Source organism: Falco naumanni, chromosome 9 (genome assembly GCF_017639655.2).
Source record: "Falco naumanni isolate bFalNau1 chromosome 9, bFalNau1.pat, whole genome shotgun sequence".
Taxonomy (NCBI): Eukaryota; Metazoa; Chordata; class Aves; order Falconiformes; family Falconidae; genus Falco; species Falco naumanni.
Window position 1 is genome coordinate 16,893,048 of NC_054062.1, and position 16,134 is coordinate 16,909,181.

At 43.2% G+C, this 16,134-nt stretch overlaps 1 protein-coding gene across 1 annotated transcript; it reads right to left on the reverse strand.

Moving 5' to 3' along the window:
- Positions 1-404: 404 nt before the first annotated feature.
- Positions 405-7,508, reverse strand: KCNK18 (potassium two pore domain channel subfamily K member 18). Its single transcript, XM_040606822.1, has 3 exons — positions 7,072-7,508; positions 5,826-5,972; positions 405-2,595 (listed from the first exon to the last, which is right to left on the reverse strand). Exons 1-3 carry the CDS (start codon positions 7,286-7,288, stop codon positions 1,784-1,786), a joined length of 1,176 nt encoding a protein of 391 aa, XP_040462756.1. The 5' UTR covers positions 7,289-7,508; the 3' UTR covers positions 405-1,783.
- Between the last annotated feature and the right edge of the window lie 8,626 nt (positions 7,509-16,134).

Genomic DNA, 16,134 nt, shown 5'->3' on the forward strand with positions numbered 1-16,134 from the left:
GTCCATAAAGTAAATGTGAAGGTATCAAGGTACCATGTCAATGCAAAATCGATAGGGGATGAATTCAGGATTAATCTCTCTCCATAAATGAGTTCTCACTGATATAAGAGTAACAAGTCAAAGGATATAAGGACTATTTCTGACTGATGCTGGCAGCGTCAGGCATATCACAAGGGAAAACCCTGAGGAGCAGGAAGTTCTCTGATCCAAAGCCCTTTAAATCATCCGAGTCCTTTCATTGATTTTTAAAACTCTGGCATGGATCCAAAGCTCTACACTGATTTTAATCCAAAGGCATGAAATATAGTAATATGAGAGTTAGTCTGTACAGAGGGACTTTGTACGTGAAGCCAAAGTTGTGGTAAACATGAAAAAATTAACCGGAGATCCTTCCAGCTGCTGTATTCTTTATTGTTATCCTCATTAAACGCTTTTCTATATACCATCATTTATTATATATTTTGCATATCATCAGTGCTTAATCATAACTAATTGTTAATAAGGACTGCACACACATTACCATGTACATGGAGTGTAACAGAGGTAAGATGCTATATAAAATCTCAGCTTCAAATGGCAAATTTGCTATGGAGAATAGTGACAAGCTGTCATAACCAAGCATGCGTTAATCTCTAGAGATGTCATCCACATCCAGTGGGCATGCATATCATTTGCAAGTTAAGAAGCGGTTAATTAAACTCAGTGGTTTCTGTTATAGACTTGGGGTTTTTTTGACAGAAAAAAATTATCACTGCTATCTTGAATTAGATTATGAATAATATAAGCAAAATCTTGAAGAAACAGCATTATTCACATATTAATGTGCTCCAAAAATACAGGATCCTCACCACACCCCAGTGAAACAGGTCGGCCTTTCTTTCTGTGAGTACATCAAGGAACTCCAAGAAGTCAAGCAGTCTGTGCAGAGCAAAACATGGGTTAGGAGTGAGGACTGTGGGATTGGTGTCCCAGCTTCAGGGTCACTGTGTGCCTTCACCCAGGTGGCCATCTCCAGAGCAGAACTTGTCATAAGCACTTCTCTAGCTGGGCACGATGAGATGCATACCGACTCTGGGCTGAGTACAGATATGATAAATCATGATGGGAAAGCAGTGGCTTCAGCCCTGAACAGATGAACAAATATCTGACCGATTTCTGGACAGGGGACAGAGGAAGAGGGGACAATTTGGTGTTCCTTCCTTTAATTTTCAAATTCCTCTGGCTTGCACAAAGGTGCTGTTTTTGCAATACGTGCGGTCATGATGGAAGGGCAGCTGGGTTCATGCTCCTCCTCCCCAGCTCTCTCAGATGATGCATCATATTGCAGTAGCATGCTGTCCCTGTTCAGTACCAACAGCCACAGCCAAGCTGTCCCTGGCTGCAGACAAGGTAGAACAAGGCAGTGATCTGGACCTTGCTTGGACAAATGCTGAAAAAATAAAAAATAAAAAATCCTAAACTGGCTTGCTGTGGGAGAGAAGACAGAAAGGCTGCTGAAAGTCAGAGCTTTGCAAAAGGTGCTAGGGAGCACTGGCAGGGAGAGCCTTCTGCTTTTTCATCATGTGTCATCTTCTTTTATTTAGGAGATGGGACCTTGTTGGGAAGTACTCCCTGGAGATGCCTTCACCAAGTGTCTCCTGAGGTGTTCAGCCATTTTACAGTGGATTCTCAGAGGAAATCAGAATAAAATATGCCTCCTGCCAGCCCAAGGCAGAAATGCACAGGAGCAGTTTAATCTCATTGCAGTGGCCAGTGCTTACAAGCGAAGGAGAAATGATTGCTCTTATTTTGGATATATCTTCTTTGATGGCATCTTTTTCTCCCCACAAAATGAAATGACCTTTTTATACAAACCAATCAAGCGGTCTTGGCCCAGCTTAAAAGCGATGAAGACAATTTCCATGCCAATAATAATATAGAGGGAAAAAAACAAGAAAAACTTGGGGTGTTCCAGTTGTGTGTCTCCAAATCCAATAGTTGTCAACGTGATAAAGCAGAAATAAAAAGCTTCCTGAAAATCTAACCTGGTTTCCCAGTGTGGGAGAATAGCAGCTGCACAGGAGATGTACACAAAGATAACTAGCACCATTAATACAATTGGCACATCTAATTTTTCTAACTGTTTCCCTATCTTGTCAAAATTCTCAATTACCCTGGACATTGTCTTTCCCCTGGCTAGTTCAGGACATGAACTCCATCTCTCAATGCTTTTATTTCTTGTCAGTTTTGTGTGTTCATTTTCTCTGGCAATTAACATTTCAAAAATTTCAGCATTGTGGTACTTGATTGGCTTCCTTTTAACACCTGGCTGACTTCTCAGCACCTCCATAATAGTCAAGGGCTCACTGATGACTACTTTAGACTGCGCCCTGCGTTTCAGCTCAACCTCTTTGTTACATGTGGATCCAGAACAGAGTTTAGAGGCTAGAATTTTTGACTGTAGTTTTCTGAATTCATTGTAAGATTTGGATAAGACAGTTGCAAGGATGTCTCCCATGTCTGTCAGGACCAAGAACATCAGAGGGATGCCAAATAAAGCATACAACATACAGAGGTATTTTCCAGTCCGTGTCACAGGGTAGGTGTTACCATAACCTTGAACAAAAATAAGAAGAGGAAGAGAAAAGGAGAGAGAGAACATTGTGATTTATTAGGTATTCATGTCCTCTGAGCTTTTGGTTGCAGTCAATTGTAAAAGTAAATTTTTAGTCTAGAGCATACTGTTCTTTTTGCCTTTGCTTTGAAGTTAGCAAAATTTTGGAGGCTTAAATGCTCGTTACTAATGCAGGCATCCTACCTCTTCAAGCACTTGGAGGTTTGGAGTCTGCCAGTCCTGCTGAATTAACTCTCCCTGCTTTATCTGCACCTTACCGGCCACTTGACTTAACCATCTGACAACAAGAGGTTGTTTAGGGAGGAGAAACTAAAGGTTTGGGCCAGCCCAAGCCTAGTGTGCAGCCTCTGTCCTGCCGGAGAGAACGGTATTATCAGGGAGATTTCCTGACCTGGGGATCTGGGTTAAGAAGGATCCAAAAGGCAAGAAAGCAAGAGAGGTGTTGGGCCCCTGGGTCCCTGCATGTGGTGGAGCTGAGGGCTGAGCTGGACCAGCAGCCGGCACTGGGGGAAGGCTGTGCACCAGGAGGTGGGGGATCACCTCCCGGCCAGCCTCCAGGACCTCACAGGACCACTGGAGGATTTCTGGGAATGAAGCTCCCTGAGCTCTGGGAAGATTCAGATCCAGATGACCGTCTGAATCTTGAAACTACGGATCAGGCTGGGACAGTGACAGCCGTACCTCAAACTTCATTTCTTTGTCCAAACTACTTGTGGCGCATGGTGTGCTGGTCACAGAATGTGAGATTGCCCCTAGTCCCTCAAGCCGAGCTCTAGCGCCATTTCTTGCTGTACTGACAGCGTGTTTGACCAGCTTCATAGTTTTCAGAGATTCTTAAATGCATCTAGAGAAACAAAGGGTCAAGTGAGGAAGCGTGCGTTTATCACATGAGGAAATGCATGTTTATTCTAGAGTACTAAAGCTTACAAATATCAATTACAATGAATATGGAGGTACTACTAGGCACGTGGCCTTTATGATATATAAAACATAGCAGAAGATATGCCCTTTCCCTAAATTCCATTTGGGTGTTTGTATTTCCTTCCTCTAACATACTGCAGATGAAACTTAAATTGTAAATTAGTGCTTTTCCATTACAGTGGGAGAAAACATCAGCATTATATTAACTGTATTAAATTTTAACAACCATTTTTCTTCTCATGCTCTGAAAAGACATAAAGCCTTTCTTCTCTCCCTTCAGAAACATTTTTCTTTTCTAGATGATCTTCCAGGCGAGGTACTTAGCCTGTAAGACTATTAGCTTATATGCTGAGGCATGGTTTCCTTCAATTTCTTTGTCCATTCATATTTGTTTTCACTAATAGCTGCCATAGGCTTTTGGTCTGCATCCAACCTGAGTCCCCCTTTGCTGTGAGGCACTGAAAAAACATTTATTCCCTGTCACTCTGCTCCCCACTGGCTAACTGGGAATGCTGATCCTTACTGCTGAAGCAATTGGGGAAGATTAATTATTGTAGTTATTGTATGGAGTTTTGGGGTGGTTTTTTCCTCCATTCCCAGGCACTAAACATACCTAGTGCAGTTTCAAGGGCTAAAATTTATCTTGAGCTTAAATTTAGCCATGCAGAATTCTAGCCCAGCTGACCACTAGGCAACCTCTACAGGCAAAGAGACGGCAGTTCAGCCAACCGATCTTCAGACTAGATGCCTCACTTCTCCTAGACAATTAAAGGTAGCCAAATTGGCTCTAACCTGAAGCAATTTATCAGTTCCTATTACTGCAAATAACAAACAAACAGAAAAGCAAACCCACCGCGATGGAAATAGCCTCCTACTAGCAACAAATATTCCAGGCTTCTAACTGATCCCAAAACTCAGCTCAAAACCTGAGGAAGCTGTGTTAATGCTCAGTGCTACAAAGGCCAGAAATAATGACAGTTTAGAAATAAGTATGTTAGGTCACTGTTTATTTGTAAAGTCCCATGTTAAGGGAGATGGGTAAGTATACCCCAGCAAGAAGTTTTCAGCAATATGGTTTTCCATCAGTTTGCTGAAGTCAAAGCTTTCTGGTAAATTGTCCTCTTCCAAACGTTCCTAGCTGTTGTGTTTATACTAGGAAATACTCACTGGGGTGAGGATTCAGGTCTACACCTCCAGGCTCTGCCTCTGTCTTCAAACTCAGGGGCTGCAAGAAGCTGAGTTTGAACAGTCACCTAAGCCATCAGTCTGAGGGCCAAGCCTCCGCCGTGACTTAAACAGCACGCAAGCGTGTCCTACAAGCTCCAAGGGAGTATATTAACTCCCATATATATATTAAATAGATCTATATTAAATATATTATTAATATATAAAGTATATTAAGGTTTGGTTTTTCTTTTACATTAAGATGCATATCCACACGGGGATTTTGAGTATGTCCTAATGCCTTTGCAATTTGATACAACACTGTGGGAATATTTCCCATCCAGCTTTGATGCTAAAAAATCCAGATAGTCAGTGTCTGTACTTGCCAGCATTTGAGGAAGGTTAGCAAAGGGACAAAAGTAGCTTTGGGAATGGGCACAAGGACTTGTATTTAGCAATGCAGGGGGAGCCAAAACCAAAGCAGATGTTTCTATTTCATCTGGGTCCTCTTCTGAAATGTGAAGTCAGAATGAAAGATTTCAGAAATGTGACTTAAACATGGCCATGTGCTGTTAACCCAGAAAAGTGTGAATGGCAGCTGCATGGTTAAGTATAGAGCTACAGATTTACAAAGCTGGGTTAGACATAAATAAGAGGGAAACAACTGAAAAACAATATGTGCATAATGAATTACCTCTTTAATAAGAGGTACTTACTATTATAATAGAGGTATTTAATAATAAATGTTACCCAACATACTGCACAATAACAGGAAGGATAAGGTTTGACTGAAAAATGGAGCTTTCTTTTTACTTTAATACAATAGTTTTGTGTACATGTCATATATGAGTACATGTTATAGTATGCATGTAATGATGCAGCTAATTAGTGTTACCATCATGAGTTACTAGATCCTGACTTGCTTCGGAGACTCAGCTTCGTCTCTGCAATTTGTGTTGGCAAAACCGCCTTCAGACCCATCACCAATACTCAGGAGAAAAATTCAAAAGGATTTGGGGTTTGTGTTTGGTTGGTTTGGGTTTTTTCATTCCCCAGAAGAAATACATTGCAGAAAGCAGCAATAGCACTTGATCCTGCAGGGGGTTTACTTTACCTCTGGACTTACCCACGGTTGTGAAGACTGTGCAGCAGAAAAAGAGAGACCCAAAAAAAGTCCATTTCTCTTTTGGATTGACAAACCAGTCTCGTTCAGCTTCGCTGAGCAATTTATGGATTTTTTGCTTAAACATCTCCTCATTTTCTGTCATGTTATCTGTTACAGTAACAACAGGAGATAGGGTGAGTGTTTGCAGACCCCCACTCAGAGAGCAGCCAGCCTGTTACTCCAGCCAAGTTTTCTCCAGCTGACAATCTGCTCGTACTCTTTTAGAAGCTAAAAATATTCACCTCCCCCTCCTTCCCGCCCCACCCCCCCCACCCCACCCCCCAGCACCAAGAACAAATCAGGTGAGTCCAGTGGCTTTGGTGAGCAAAAAACCGAGGAACAAATAAGCAAGCTATGCTCCAACAAAGTCAAAATATGACACAAAGATAAACATAAAGAAGCAGGGCAGGAACATTGGATATGCAGCTTCCAGCCTGAACATCCTGTTTTATTTTGGACTCCCCAGGAGATTAGTCTTCTTTTGATCAAAAGACACTTGAAATGCAGAGCCGGTAGGTGACTGGTATGAGCTGCTTGGGTGGGTGTGCTCAGCACCCTGATGTGGATCCCAGAGCCTGTCCCTCCTTCCTCCTCCCCATGGCTGAACCCTGCTGGAGGGATTATCTACAGGGATGCTTGCCCCAGGCAGATCATCCTGTTAGCACAGCTACCTGAGTGAAATTCCAAGCCTGTGTATGAGCCCCAGCACAGATCCAGGAAGTTTTCTACCCCTTCTCCTCCCCTCTACCCTCTCCATCAGCACCACTGAGTCTGGGACGCAGCACTGCACCTGCATCCCTCTGAGCATCCCATTGCCAGAGGGCTGGTAGGGAAGCCTGGAGCTGGGAAGAGGGATCTGGAACAGACCTGAGACAGAGGAGTCGGTCCCCAGCAGTCAGTGGGAAATAGCATGGGAATCTCAGCTGCTCTTTAAGGACCTTAGGGAACTTGGGCAAAAGGGAGAACACAGGCACCTCAGGAAAAGTCTTTGCAAGCAAGAACACAGGGACCAGGGAAGCTTGCAGCCAAAAATCACAGCTAAGGAAGACAAGCAAACAACAGCAGTCATCAGCTAGGCAGAGGGAAAATTCTGTTTGCAGGTTCAGCTGTCAGTATTTTGAAGAATGCCTTCAAAAGTCTCATTCAAAAAGCAAAAGAATGAGTAACTCTCTGTACAGTTAAGTCATTTTGAAATTCCAGTACATACCTGATAAATTTCTGGAGATGTACCACAGATTCTGCAGAAATTTTCTATATTCTTCACTTGAATTGACCTTCCGGTTACCTTCAATGTGGGAAAACATGAAAGCCCCAAGAAAAGCATAGATGACAAGAGACAGAATGAAGCAGGCATGAGGAAATACTGCCCAAAATATTTTTTTACATGCCCTTTTACCTCGCAGAGGCTGTGATGTTGATGCCATCCTAAGCTTACTCTTTTTTTTTTTCTTTTTTTTTTAATTTTGTGGAGAAGACACAGCTCTTAGAAATGAGGATGAGGATGTAAAAGCTTTTGCATCCTAGAAAAGCTTCTCCTGTGAAAACAAGGGTTGCTCTGCCTCAGGCTTTCAGATCACATGTCTTTATAAATGAAGCTTGCACTACATTCCCAATGGAAAAGGAGCACAACTAATCAACCCTTGAAATACTTCGCAGTTGACAATATGCCACTCTGTCCCTGAATTACTATTGATCAGCCAGCGCCATAATGCACACAGATTACCAGCTTCTGTGGGTTTCTACTGGAGCCAACCCTTGTCTAAAGTTTCTTGTTCTGAACTACAGTTTCCCATTTATACAGCAGAAACATTTCCAGCTCCCAGGAGGGAAAATGCACACTGTAAGGGATGGATTTCTTTAAAGATTTGACCCTGAAATGAACAGAGAAATTTAAAATTATTCAAAAGAACAGGTTGTCTCTAATTGTTGTTGCCTCTGGGCAGACTGTACAACAATTAATTTCCCCTTCAAATGGCTTAAAGAATCTCTCTATATATACCATGCAATCTTGGGGGGGGGGAGGGGGGGGCTTTTGAATTTTAAAGGATTTCTCTCAAAAAAGAGTAAATAAAATTCAGCCCAGTTCTCACTTGATTAAAATCTTCCTATTAATTGAAATTCCCACTGACCTTAGTAAGTAAGGATTCAGTTCAAAGTTAGCCATCTTTGCAAACTATATCCAACTTTTAAAATAAAACCTTTCTTTTCATCTGTTGCTCTAAAACACTTAGAGCAATGAGCAGTATTGCTGCCCTTTACAGTGTTAATAGTGGTAGTAAGGGGAGTTGGACTTCACAGAAAGAGGTGTTAAATATTTCATCTCTAGGGGTCTTTCATGAAAAATTGTAACAGTCTTATGCAGCCTAGACCTACTGAGCTGTAGACAAGAAACATGTCCATACTGCAAAGATATCCTACATGGTTACAGTGATTTCTTCTAGGTCAAACTCTAAGCAAATTGGATCACAAGATATTATAGGCTCATCATCATCGTATAGAAGCTTCCACTGTAGAAAAGAGGCTTTCAGGGCTAAGACAAAAATAAGCCTCTGTGCTTGCTACTTTTCTGGTTATCTGACTCATTGGCTCAGTCTTGCTTTTTGACAAAAGATTTGTAACTCCCCTTAGTGCAATCAGTCTCTGGTGGTGGGGTTTTTTTCCCCCATTGACCTGAAACACAGCATTGAAAACTGCTGATGTTCATAATTAATCAAAAGCAACCGAACTTCCTGAGAGGTTGTACTTAGAGGTAACGTACTTAGGTTTGGTGTCCTTATCAGTGGAGCAAGGCACACAAAGAAGTCAAAGGGGCAGCTGGAAGAGCAAAGTGGCTGTAGGCAGTGGGGTGCCCCATGCTGGAAGCATAACGCTGGCTTCTCTTGGGGAGTTCTGTGGAGAGTGGGTACCAACATTACCTAAATTTATAGAGTTTACTTGGATTTCTAAAGAAGTCTTATCAAAGTCCCTTTCCAAATGTCTCTGAGAGAATTAAACAGCTATGGCATATGAGACAAAGTCTTCACAGGACAAAATTAATGGTTAATAGAGAGGAATGGAAGGCAGAAATAGAAGGCAGAGTGAGATTGCTGGTGGAGTTACACGTGGGTGTGCGCTGGAGTTCTGCTGTTCCACATGGCCATACATGACCTGGAAAGAAAGTAAACAGGGCAATGGCAATGTTTGATGATGACATAAAGTTGTTCAGAGTAGTGAGACTGGGGGCAAATTGGGATTGTAGGAGGACCTGGGGATGCCTAGCAATGGAATGGCAGCTAAAAGCAATGTAGATACATGTACAACAGGATAAACAATCTGAACTTCGCATACAAAGTAAGGGGCTCTGGGCTGACCATCATCACTCAGCAGCAAGGTCTGGGGGTACAACATACAGTACCACAAACACCTCAGCCCAACAACTGATTGTGGTAAAAAGGCAAAGCGTATGTTGGGAATTAGGAGTTAAAAATAGAGACTAAAATATTGGTCACCTATATAGTACTGCACAAATGCATGTTTGCACATACCTGGAGGAGCCAATGTGGTTCTGGTACCCTGCTCTCAGCACATATTCAAACCGGGAAGATTTCAAAGAAGGGTGACTGAAGGTATGGACAGCTTTCAGGCAAGGAATGATTGATTAGTGTCCTTGGCCAAGGGAATAAAAACAAGAACTGAGGGAGTATGTAGCAGCAGTCTTCAAACTGATGGGTGGCCTGGAGAGAGCAGGTGAGGGTTCAAGTGTTTAGAGTCTCTTCTGGGACAAGAACTGGGGACCATCAAATGAAGCAAGTAGAAACCTGCTTCAAACAAATATAACAAGATGGTTTCTCACATAGCGGGAAAATTCTCTGCCAAAGGATGTTTGGTTTATTAACATTAAAGAAGAGGATGGAGAGATGTTCAGAGAAACAGTCATTAATACTGACTACAAACCACACAGGGTTCAATAACCCCCTGCACTGAAAATAGTTTGGAGCCGGAAAAGTGAAACAGGGTATTGGGCCAAATAGGCCCTATGTCCGAAGCAATATACTCACATTTATGTTCTTCTAAAAAAGGTTTTAACTGCCCGGTATAATGCTGACACAATTTGCACCGTGGATATTTTCATCTACATCTCAGATACAAACCTCTCTCCTCCAAAGTGCTTTAACATTTTCTCAGCCTCCTCCTATACATGGCAGGACTGCAAAGTATTTAGCAGTTCCCAGGAGCTTCTCAGCCATTTGCAGCATCAGGCTCTGAGCTTGTGACAATGAGAAAATTTAATAAAAATATATCCAGAAATGATTTTTACATTATTTGTAAATTGTAAACCATTTTCCACTATTGCTGTATTAAATATTTGAACTCAGTTGCTTAAAAGCAAATGCCACTAACCACAAGTTATTCCAAATTGAGTTACTGGTACTCATATTGAAAGTGATTTTTGCAGTACACATTTCCTATTCACATTAATGGACAGCAAACTTGCATTTTTCCTAACTTCCATTTCTTTGAGTAGGGCAAATGTGAGTGCTCTGAAGGTGCTGCTTGAAAGGAAAGTTTGTGACCACAGCTGCAAGGTTTAATTATTCCAGTGCTAATATTCATATGTTAAAATTTCTACTTTATCTGATGTTCCTGGATTACAGAGTTTCAACCAAGGTGGTCACTGGGCAGTAAGATGTTTTTCCATAATCAGTAAAACTCTTCCTGCATCACATCATCTACCACGCTGTCAAAGACCTGCTGCGTTTACCTCCCTTCTCTGAAACTGCATTGAATTCAGCATTCTGTACTGACAAATATTCAATAGCGTAATGCCTCCTCCCTTTTTGAACAGAACCAAAGTGACTTGAAAGATGGCAAGTGCCTCATAAAAAAAAAAAAAAAAAAAAGGCTACAGACTACATTGTTTGCTTTTATTTGCATCCAGCATTGATTCTGAGGGGAATATTTTTTGATAAAGGATTTTGATAAAGGACTAAAATAAGCCTGGCAGTACTGCGTGACAATGAGGATTAAAAACATTAAGTTCAAGATTGAATGTTAGCAAGGTTCATGAAGGATTTGTTACATTCCTTTAGCATACACCCCCAGAAATAGCTCCAGAATGCACTAATATACCTAAGCTCCCCAAGAAAATGAGCGTTTCTATATAAAGGTGATATCAACCCCAAGCGAAAAAAAAAAACCACCCCAAAACAACAAAAAAAAAAGTAGCAGCAGTAGTTGTATTAAGAAAGCCATCTCAAGGCTGTATAAACATTAGATTTGATCTCCAGGCATAAAGACACCCCACTTGGCAAGGAAGGACTTGAGCACTTTCAGAGGACTCGTTTTGCCTCCCACCCACCGTGCTCAGCCCTATCCCACCCATCCCTCAGCCTCCTGAGACCTGTCCTTGGGGGATTTGAGCCCAGTGGGGCTCAGAAGCAGTGCTGGCCCAAGCCCAGCCCCAGCACAGACACATGACATTTGTGCAGAGCATATACCTCCCTCCCGATGAGCGACGTGTGCTTCCCAGGCACCCTGCAATCATTTTTCTCCTCCTGACCCCAATCCTGTTCCCCTGGAGTGTGAATTCCCCTGATACCTCTTGTTCTTCCCACTGTCCCCTTACACCTCACACTGCTAGGATGGAGAGAGAGATGCACTAATTGGCTGTGTAGAGCCTATCGGATACCCCAGGGGAAGGCTTAGTTTCCTTTGTATCCATTCTTAAAAGTCTCAGCTTTCGCTTAAGTCAAGTGCTTGAGCTTGTAACCTCTGGGAATATTTGAGAGCACTCAGGACTAGCATCCTGACACTGCACATAATGCTAAGTGGATTCAGAGATGTCCAGGACTCTCACCTTGAATAGGAACATTTCCTATTTCATTCTTTGTTCACATCAAAGCCAGGCAAGTGGTCCCATCATTTAATTTATGGGAGGCAAACACACTTCATATGCCCCGGGACCAGCAAAGGCTTGGGTATTAGTCTCTGTTCCTTCCAGGGTTTTTTTAGGATGTGTGAAGTAACACAGCCAGAAAACACCTTTGATGGGAGGATTTTTCATCCAGTGACTAAACAGCAGTACCAGCCTTTGCTCACTCACAAACTAACCAGCCACATCTTTATTCCCTCTCCCCCAGCCCCAAATCATTGCCTGGGTAGAGAGACTTAACTCTCCTCTCTTCCTTTCACCCCTTCCCCAAGCCTGAGCAACCAGCAATAGTCTAGAAGGAGCCGAGCTGCCCCTTCAGGCAACAGCCCAAATGGGGGAAATACCACCCCTTCCTCCTTAGGGAACTCATAACCTCAGCATCTTCTCGCTCCCAGAGCTTTGTGTGACACTGCACCCCGGAGCTGGGATGCGAGCATGGGCGGCGGGTCTGGTTGCTGCAAAGCTCGGGGTTTTCAGCACAGCAAAGCTCTGCGGCTGGCGCTTCTCCCTCCATCTGCTCTTTCTGCTATCTGAGCCGTGTGCTGAGTGAGAATACATCTGGGACTGGGAGGGGAAGCTGCTTCTGGACAGACACCACTCTTCCAGCCCCTTTCTAAAGGCCCTTTACGGAGAAGTGAAATCAAACGCTGACAGATGCAGCACCACAACCCTTGGTCGGCGCAGGGAAGGCTCTGCAAACAACGGCCGTCACCCTCACCCCCCAGCGCTGCCTGCGTTGCTCATTTATTTGCGTGACTCATTTGAATGATGTGATAATGCTTCAGGGTGTTATAACAAACGGAAAGGTTAATATCGTGGGGAGTCACCAGGGTAAGACCCCGCTGCAAATGAGACAGGGCGGCGCGGGAGCCCTGGGTTTCCAGATAAGCAAAGGGGATTACTGAGGTTCAGCTACATGTCTTATGCCAAAGTCTTTACTGAGTTAATGTAGTGAACGTAATGCCAGTATAGTGGAGACTATCTCAGCCCAGTAGTTTCATTTTAAGGCAAACAAGCTCCCTGTAGAGAGATCGGAAAACTGCTTCTTTGGAATTTAATTAACATTAGCGCATGTAAGATTATATATATGCATGCTGCATAAAAGCTAAGCATCATGATTCATGTCAACTGAGCAATTTTACACTATTTGAATTGGCAAAAACCCGTTAGATTCAAGATGACACATCTACTTTGTCCTTTTAAATAAATTATATTTATTCTTTATTATTATTAAGGTGGCACCATGTGTATACAAGCAGTTTAAAAGAGGGGAATCTAAAACCTCAAATACAAGAACAAGCTTTTAGCTCTAAATATCTACCAGCATGCATCTGAGACTCTCCGTGAACAGCACAGACCCTCTCAATTCTCAGCATGTGAAATACTAATGAAAAAAACATCTATTGATCTTATTGTCGATGTCATATACATATTCATTTAAACAGAACACAGATAAGCAGTCATCCTTTGCAGGCTGTGGTATTGGCCAAATATTACTGATAACGTTGAAGTCAAACCTGTATTTTGGAGCATCTCTGAGGTCATTAAGCATGATTAATACCCAAAGTACACTGCTTACAGTATTTTCTGCCCTCAGCCATCCACGGCACTTTATAAACCGCAGGCAGGAGTCTGTAGGATGCCAACAATCAGACACGGCTCTTTCTGCTTCCCGTCACTGGCAATCGGACTGGACATGGATTAATGTCAGTGGCTCAGAGTTTCTTGAACATCAGGCTAAATTTTCCATCACTTATTTTCATCCCAATTTTCCTAATGACACTGTAAGTAATGCCTCTTCCTCTTTTGTGTGAAGTACTCTTACAACATTTTGAACTCCATTATCCTACCACTCATTAGACAGAGGGGTGGAAGATACTTTTACGGATGGGTGTGCCCTGGCACATCATCGAGTTGACACTTGTCTTCAGGTTTCTTTCAGTTCTGCTCATTTTCTTCAGCTCTGAGCAGGCATACATGAAGTTTTCAAACCATGTCCCACCCATTTCAAGCTAATAAACCATTAATTAGCTTACCCTTTGTAATGCCGGGCCTGTAAATGTTTTTAGCAGTCATGGGAATAGCTCTTAAGTGCTTTTTAGTGATTCAGTAAACAACGTTTTGCCACCTTAGCGGGGAACACTCTTTCAAGCTCTAGACCGTCAAGTGTAACTTCACATGTTTAATTAGTTTAAACCACAAGTCCTTGGTGATGTGATCCTGCCTGGGCTGATAAGTAAGACTGCATTATGAAAGTGCTTTCTGCAAAATGTTTTGGGTTTGAAAGGAATGCACGCAAAATTGCCCATCTTTACTGAGGAATTTCTTATAAAAATTGGCTGTGGAATGAAGTCTCTTCTTCCACACCTCTGAAAAAATAAAAAAAAAGAAAAATCTTGTAGTACTTCTGAATGAGTCATCTGGGCTACATGCCCCTTGAGTAATGAATCATCTGGGCTACATGCCCCTTGAGTAATGAACCTGGCAGATTCACAAAGACCACATTGCACCCCGGGACTGCGAGCCCTTCCCAAGACTGCCTGGCACCTAGGCTGCCCATGGCCAGCAGCACTTGTTACTGCTGCCTGACACTCAGGCTGGAGCAAAAAGCTGTCTAAATGGCACTGCCCTTCTCCACAGTCACTTGGGAACTTGAGATAAATGGATGGAGTAGCTCTACTGCAGGACGAATATAAATTCAGAGAGAGTTATTGCTTGAATCTTGCCAGGCAGCCAAAGCCAGCTGGTTGTGTCATATTCTGAGATGGGGCTTTGGCGTAGAGCATTAGCTAGTGCAAGCTTGGACTGGAAACTGGGGGATTAATCTTTTATCTGAACTAAAAGACCTGAGAAACATACCAGAAAAGAAAGGTTGATCAGTTGAGAGAAATATTTGTATAGATGCTGTACCGGAAATTTCAGATGAACCCTGAAGGTCCTGCACACACGGAGGAGGGAGGAGGCAGGACTGGAGGTGACTGCATGTCCCCATGCAGTGATGCATGTTGGCAATGCTGGTTGGGAGCAGAAGCACAGCCTCCTGAATCTTACAGCACTCTACACCTTTGCTCCAGCACTGCCCTCCTCATGCTACATGTGGGAAGGAGGTATGAAGCACAACAGCCATGTTTCACCCAAAGGGTATGTCCAAGTCTAGGAGTTTGGCTGGAAAAAAGTGCTCCCCCCTGCCTCCCCTCCAACAGAGCTGTCAGCAGTCCTCAGCATGGAGCCAGGCAGGCTCTTGGCAGGCTGCTTTGTGGACACTGCTGCCTTTTCCTCATTCATTCAGGCTAACTGCTGATGAGAGGAGAACTGCAATGGTAGCCATTCTCATGCTGCCCTCTTATGCACTCTTCAAGAGGTTATTGCTCAGCTGCTTATCTCTACCCAACAGTACAATGGCATCGTCTCACTTTAGCTGTTGGGTATTACATTGTGCCCGCCAGGATTTCTCGGTCTGTATGCCAGGACTTTCTCCCAGATGATAGAATACCTTTCCCTGTGGAGGCACACAGATAATACACTGAATTTTGGTAGTATGCAGAACTGAGTATGTTCTCCCTGGATCACTGTATCCTTAAGGAAAGGTCAAAGGGATCCTTTCCCCCACTCAGCTCCTTCCCTTCCAGAGAGCTGCTGGCACCCAGAAGACCCTGAGAGAAAAGATATTTGCTCACAACACCGAATAGCACAACCCTAGCAGCTGAAATGCTTGCCCCAAAACAGACCCTCACCACATTACACCTGCAGATCAGCTTGTCTGGCCAATTAACCATTCATTAAATAGCTCAGAGGCACAGCACACAGCAAGCTCCCAAAGCTCATCCTTTCATTTCAACATGTCATGGGTCTCAGCTGCATGCAAAGCTTGGAAACATGGCATAACTTCTTCAGGAAACTGTCAGACTAGGGTCCCCTGAATAACATATTGCTGTCGTATGGGCAAGATGCCTCCAAACTAAAGCTTTCATACTTTTTGGCACCAAGGCCACTGCATTGGTTACCCCTCAGTGGGGCACACATGGGAACTGCGTTCCCCAGTCCCACTGCTCCTGGTGTGGGGCTGCAGAAAGCCACAGCTGCTTGTCTCCCAAAGCCTAGCTCCTTGCTGGGTGTCACACAGAGGAAAAGGTGGAGAGCTGTGAGCCTTGCTTTTTTACTGAAGTGTTTAGTTTAAAATGCTGATATTTAAATTAATTTTTTCCATCTAAGCAAATAGTTCTTGAGAAAGAGACCATTCACGCTGCCTCAGAGCCAGCATCTCTCTACTTGTGCTCTGGAGAGGGAGAACCCTCTGCAAAGATTTTCTTGGATCTTATTTGGCAGTATTTCTGCCTCTTCCATCTCTTTTTCTATAAA

What these genes read in the sequence shown, in the direction of transcription:
- KCNK18 (XM_040606822.1), bottom strand. Translation starts at nt 7,288, where the DNA reads ATGGCATCAACATCACAGCCTCTGCGAGGTAAAAGGGCATGTAAAAAA. An exon ending in CATCTCCAGAAATTTATCAG is followed by an intron (nt 5,973 to 7,071) that starts GTATGTACTGGA and finishes TTACTGTAACAG; the next exon opens with ATAACATGACAGAAAATGAG. An exon ending in CACAGTCTTCACAACCGTGG is followed by an intron (nt 2,596 to 5,825) that starts GTAAGTCCAGAG and finishes TTTTTGTTCAAG; the next exon opens with GTTATGGTAACACCTACCCT.